Source organism: Chrysochloris asiatica, unplaced genomic scaffold, assembly GCF_000296735.1.
Source record: "Chrysochloris asiatica unplaced genomic scaffold, ChrAsi1.0 scaffold00015, whole genome shotgun sequence".
In the NCBI taxonomy this organism is placed as follows: Eukaryota; Metazoa; Chordata; class Mammalia; order Afrosoricida; family Chrysochloridae; genus Chrysochloris; species Chrysochloris asiatica.
In genome coordinates this window covers 11881107-11887838 of record NW_006408533.1, presented here as the reverse complement: position 1 = coordinate 11887838, position 6732 = coordinate 11881107, and the positions used below count along the sequence as shown (strand labels likewise).

Sequence of the window (6732 nt, the reverse complement as noted above, 5' to 3'; positions counted from 1 at the left end):
CTAAAATTTCTTTTGCTATTCACTGAAGGATAGTGGAAAATAAAAGCCTTCTCATTTCCAGACTGTGTTTTAGTGGTTGCAGATCATGTTTAATATGTGTTTGGCATGAAAGACATTGGAAATTTGACTTCCCCAGAGTTTTGGCCGGAGACTTTGTACATTCCTTGGCTTCTCTGTAAAATTTGGACTTTTTAAGAGGAGGCAACAAGGGAATTAAAACACAACTTCAATGACATGGAAAATGCTTTACCAGGAAGTGCTTTAGAAACTCTGCCTGAGCCTCTAAGATAGCTTATAAAGTGGGAACACTGCTTTAATTCAAACGGAACACTATTGTTTACAAGAAATCCTGTCCCCCTTCCTTCAAACCCATCGAAGGAGAAGACCCTCATTCCTTGGGGTTGCTGACAACGGCTGTGGTGGAGTAAGAGTAGGGACTGAGCAGTGCCGCAATGGTGTAATGGCGGGGCCCGGAGTCATTTGCTGTAAACACCACCTAAGAGAGAACACAGACACATTTTCTTTTTAAAAGAGTCAAAACACCCACACACAAATAGCAGACATTACGACCCAGTGCCAAATTAATTTCTAAGTTTGATTGTTTTCAATATTTTGCCAAATAGTTTGGTAAGTTAAGTCAGTAGAGTCTGGTTCTTAAGAACAACAGTTCTTCACTGTCACCTACATAATATGTCTCTTGTGTTGTGAATTTGTACTAAAAACCAGAGTGATTGAGGGCAGTCACAGGGAGCTGAATGCTCTTGTCCATTTTCTCAGTTTGCAGACAACCATGGTTTTGGAGAAAGATGGGGAGAATGTGGAAACTGGCCTTTAATGAACTGAGAATTGCTGAGAATGATTACCTAGTACTGCCCATACTATCATAGTCTTCCAAAGCAAAGCCCACTGCTATAGGACACAGCAGAGCTAAAGAGACTAAATCTTTATGTGAGCAGACTCATCTTTCTCCTGTGGAGCAGCTGTTGAGTTTGACTGACCGACCTTGTGGTTAGTGGCCCAATGGTTAGCCACCAGGACTCCTTAACCATAGCCTTAGAACCAAAACAGCAAACCCACTGCCATCGAATTGATTCCCATTAATAGTGACACAGAGAATAAATAAATCTTTATGGGAGCAGAAAGACTCATCGTTCTCCCTCACGGTGACTGGTGGGTTTGAACCACCGACTTTCTGGTTAGCAGTACAGTGATTATCCTACAGTGCCACCAGGGCTCCCTTGCCATAGCCTTGTTGTTGTTGTTCATTGCTGTTGAATCGGTTTTTACTCATAGCAGCCCTGCATAGGGTTTCTGAGGAGCAGCTGGTGGATTTGAACTGCCAACCTTGTGGTTCAAACCAACCTTACAGTGCTTATCTTACAGCACACACCAGGACTCCTACAGACCTGAAATATTAGAGCTGAAAGGGACTATTGTTCCCATTATGCAGATAAAACCTCTGAACTATAGAGTGTCTTGCCACTGTAGGATAAGCACTCGATTGCTAACCACAAGGTCACCAGTTCAAACTCACCAGCCGCTCTCAGAAATCCTATCCAGGGCTGCTATGAGTTGGAACTGACTCAACAGCATACAACAACAGATCAAGTTTATTTAGCAACAGAACCAGACTAGAAAGTAAGGCTCTTGTTGTCAAGGCCACAGATTCCCTCCTCCCCATTTTACACTATTTCTTTATATTTTCTAATGAAAAGAGGAGTAAGAATGTTTTTATTTATATAAGAAGCAATGAAACATAGAATAAAAGCATTTAGTGCAATGTGTAAGTGCTCAGATGCTAACTACCAGTTCAAACCCTCTCAGTAGCTCCATGGGAGAAAAACCTAGCTATCTGCTCCCATAAAGAGCTCTGGTAGCGTAGTGGTTATGAATCAGGCTGCTAACCTCAGGGTCAGCAGTTTGAAACTACCAGCTGTTCCACAGGAGAAAGATGAGACTTTCTGCTCCCATGAAGATTTACAGCCTCGGAAACCCTGTACAGGGTTGCTATGAGTTGGAACCAACTCCACGGCACATAACCACCACCAATCACCACCATCTGCTCCCATAAAAATTACAGCTTAGAAAATGCTTTTGAGCAATTCTGCTCTGTTACATGGGATCTCTAGGAATCATAATCAACTCAATGGCACCTAAAAGCAGCAATTTACAGTACAACTAGAACGTAGAAAATCATGTTGAAATTCTGAAATACATACACATGTTCAAGATAAATTGAGCTTTCTCATTGGTCAAATTGTTCCAGTTAGTCATACACTTCTTTCTAATTGAGTGGAGCTTCTAAGGCTCAGATGCTGGAATAGTCTAAGCGCCCACAGTGAGGTTGTTGCTATTGTTATGTGCCAACGTGTCTGTTCTGCCTCATAGAGACCCTGTTAGAGGGTTACCAAAGAGCAGCTGGGGGTGACCTTTTGTTTATCATTCCAGTGCTTATCTTACAGCGCCACACCAGGACTCCCACAGTGAGGAAAGCTGACATAAACTTGGTTCAGAAGAGAAATGTATATCAGTGTGGAAGTGTTTAATTGTACTTGTTTTATGTACAGGTGAAGGCCCTGCTGGTATTGTTGGATAAACACTAGACTTCCAACTGCAATGATAGCAATTGAAATTCATCAACCTCTCTGTGGAAGAAAGATGAAACTTTCTGTTCCTGTAAAGATTTACAACCTCAGAAACCCTATGTAGGGTCACAATATGAATCAGAATCAACTTGGTGGCTGTGAGTGGATGGGTGGGTATATATCTTTCCAAGTATTCTTATGTTCCAAGTATTGTTGTTAAGTGCTGGTGAGTTGGTTCCATAGCAGCCCTATGAATCGGGGTCAGCAGTTTGAAACTACCAGTTGTTCTGTTGGAGAAAGATGAGGCTTTCTGCTCCCATAAAGATTAACAGCCTCAGAAACCCTGTACAGGGTCATCTTGAGTTGGATCTGACTCTACCGCACACAACAACAATAGGGCTTCCGAAGGGTGTCTGGTGAGTTTGAACTGCCAACCTTGCAGTTCAAACAGGCCTTGTGGTCCAGTGCTTATCCTACAGCACCACACCAGCTTCCAAGCATACAAAATAAATCTGGATACCTTGAGGACAAGAATGAAAAAAAATAAAATAAAAAGGAAAAGCTGATGGAATCACACCAAAACCAAAAACATTAGGTCAAGGAGAGGGGCGAATCACTTAAGATCTCTCTGAAGGAGAAAGGGCACTCCTTAAAGCCTACTTCTCTGGGAGCTCCTAGGGAAAAGCTGTTGTTTCTTATGTGATACTCCCTCCAGTCCCATTTAGTTACCTAGTGTTGATATAATAGAAATACTGCAAGTGGATGGTTTTAAAGAACAGACATTTATGGACTCAGTTTAGGAGGTTAAAAGTTCAAATTCAGGGCATGACTCTAAGGGGAGGTATTTCCTTGTCTGTTCAGCTCCTAATATCTGCCAGCAATCCTTGGCTTTCTTGGGTTTACAGATGCATCTGTCTTTCCCTTTTGCTTGTCTCTGAGTTGATTCTAAGTTCTTTATAATCATAAATGATTAAGCTTAGGCATTCCCTATTCAAGCATGACCTCATTTTTTCCAAATGGGGTCATATTTGCAGGTATAGACGTTAGATTTCAACGTTTAGTTTTAGGGTACACAATTAAAGCCATAGCACATTTCTTATTCTTAAAAATTGTAAATGGCATAATTTGTGTACAAAAATCGATAAAGTGAATTGTTGCAGTTGTCAAGTTCCATTGAGTTTGTTCTGACTCATAGCAATCCTGTGTAGGGTTTCTGAGGAATGGTTGGTGAGTTTGTACTGCTGACCTTGAAGTTAGCAGTTCAGTGCTTAATCTATAATGCCACACAGGCATTCCATAAAGAGAAAGTTGTTGTTGTTAAGTGCCATCAAGTTGGTTCTGACCCATAGCAACCCTATACAGGGTATCTGAGGAGCAGCTGGTGAGCTTGAACCGCCGACCTTGCAGTTTAAACAGCTTTGCAGTCTGGCGCATTAACCCACAACACCACACCAGGACTCCTAAAGTGAATAGACCCAATAATTCCAAAGGAAATTTTCTGATTTTCTATAATAAGTCTAATATGGCCACCTTGGTCATTGGCCTCTGACTAGTGCTGAAGGTTAGTTAGCAACATTCTGAGAGAACTTGTCAGAAGAAGCGGACAGGAAGCAAAGGAAGTCATGGCTAAACTCATCATGGCGTGTTGGGAGTCACATTTGACTGTTGACTCTTTCATTCTGTACATCTATTCAGGCAGGCTCCAAGTTAGCATGATGATCCTACCTAACTAATATGTCCTAACTCAATCCCTTCCATTCCATTCCAAGGACAGGAATATGTTTTTCAAGGTTGAATGAATAGAAAAAGAATGAACCGAGTAACAGACAAGGAAGCCAATATCTAATGAATAGGAACAACATGTCATGGGCAGTACAACTGTGAATCTTTTCAGGGGCCCCAGCAGGCTGAGACCAGGGTGAATAGGGCCTCTGTTAGACTGATACAGTGCTCTAGTGACTGAGGCTCTATGGGTAAATGTCTTGTGATGGAGGCTATCTAGATCCTGGACCCACCCCAAACCAGCCCAGCATCTTACTGCCAGGTTGAAGGAAACCAACAAGATGCTTTGTGATAGATGGAGCTCTACCTTTGGCTTGCAGACCTCTCAAGTCAAATAGGCCTCTATTCTTCCCTGGCAACAGCATCTTCTACAAAACAATCTTATTATATCACTTGAAAGTCTCATTCATGACTAAGCCAGAAAGAATGGTTCCTTTTCAGGTCTAATACCTTTTTTTATGCAATTAGTTGAACTTTAACTCTGTCCAACATGTTTGGATTCGATTTCCATAACAGCCACCTGGTTTAAATAACTGAAGGAATTACATACAAGAAATAAGCAGGAATACTGAGCTTCTCTAATATCTCACAACAACCCCTGAGTGGTGCAAACAGATAACACATTCAGCTGCTAATTGAAAGATTGGCACTTTGAGTTCATCAGAAGAGCCTAGCAAGAAAGGCCTGTCAATCTACATCTCAAAATCCTGCTCTTGAAAACCTGATGGAGCAGTTGTACTCATACTCACACAGGGTCACCATGAGTTAAACTTGATGGTAACTGGTTGGTTAATATCTGGTAAGCACAGGAATAGAGTGTGAACTTAGGGTTCAAAATGCCACTACTTATTTATTTATTTTAGCCTAGTTTCTCATAGGGATCAAGTGTTCTGAGGCACACCCACTGAGGCCAAGCCCAACCTGGACTGTTAGTAAATATTCCTGCCCCTACCCATATGACCTTTGACAAGTTGTCTAAGTTTCTTACGACTCACTTTCTTCATCTGTAAAATGGGGATAATAATAGGACCAGTTTCAATAGGTTGTTTATGAGGATTAAGTAGATTAAATATAGAAAGCACTTATAATAGTGCCTGACGTATGATATGTGCTGATAAATGTTATCTATTGCTGTTATTAAAGTCCTGGTGTGGCACTGCAGGGTAAGTACTGGATTGCTAGTCACAAAGTTGGCAGTTCAAACCCACTGGCCACTCATTATAATCCCTATACAAGGTTGCTAAGAGTTGGAAATGACTCAGCGGCACTTGATAATAAAACAATTGCTGTTTGCTTCTGGCATTTTGTGGATTTCTGATTATAACACTGGGAATGGGGATTGTGCTTTCCTGTGACATTATCATAGCCTACTCTAGGATAGAAAAAACCAAAAATGCCCACAAAACAGCTCAAATGTCTCATACTCACCTCTGCATATTCATGGAATGGAGAAATACCAACTGCCTTCCAGTAGGATTTGGTGTCCAACTCTACTTTATATATGCCTTCTACAAATTTCTCATCTGTTGTGAGTCCATGGAGCTCTCCAAATTCACTGGTTTTCCTAGAATATGCAAAAGTCCAAGTTAAATGGTAAAAATTGTATGTTCTTGATAAGTGCAGTTGAGTCAGTTACTACTCATAGCGACTGAGGAGTGGCTGGTGGGTTTGAATTGCTGATCTTTTAGCTTATCCATCCAATGCTTTCCTACGGTACATAAAGGCACTATAAGACAAAAAGCATGGCAAAGTGACCCCAGAGTTCTTTCTCTTTCTATCTCTCTCTCTTTCTATATATAACGGTTTGTAGATTTGAACTGCCGACCTTGCAGTTCAAACTAACCTTGAGGTTCAGTGCTTATCTTATCTACATAGAGTTGGAACAGACTAGATAATACTTAACCACAACAATATATAAAGGATCCTGGGAGGCACAGTGGTTAAGCCCTCGGTTGCTAACTGAAAGGCCAGTAGCTTCAACCCACCATCTGTTCTGTGAGAGACTTTACTTCCGTAAAGAGTTACAGTCTTAGAAACTCTATGGGGCAATTCTCCTCTGTCCTCTAGGGTCTCCATCAGTCAGAATCTACTTGAGAATAATTGGTTTTATTTACCTCCTGGTGTGGTACCATAGGATAAGCAGTGAACCTCAAAGTCAGTTTGAACTTAAGGTTCCAACTCACCAGCTCTCCTAGGAAACACTGTACAGGGTTGCTATGACTGGAAACTGACTCAATGGCAGTTAACAACAATAGCTAGAAAGTAGTCCTGGAGCTATAAGATAAACATTAAACTGCTAACCCACAAGGTCAGCGGTTCAAACCTACCAGCCTCTCCTTGGAAACCCTATACAGGAACACTATGA

General features: G+C 41.4%; 1 protein-coding gene across 1 annotated transcript in view; it reads right to left on the bottom strand.

Annotated features, from left to right (window-relative positions):
- Positions 1-388: 388 nt before the first annotated feature.
- Positions 389-6732, bottom strand: part of TTR (transthyretin) — a 10649-nt gene continuing 4305 nt past the window's right edge. The window contains exons 3-4 of the mRNA XM_006835041.1: positions 5796-5931; positions 389-496 (exon numbers count right to left, since the gene is read on the bottom strand). Of these exons, the coding sequence (XP_006835104.1) occupies positions 389-496; positions 5796-5931 (244 nt within the window). The remainder of the gene's footprint in view (positions 497-5795; positions 5932-6732) is intronic.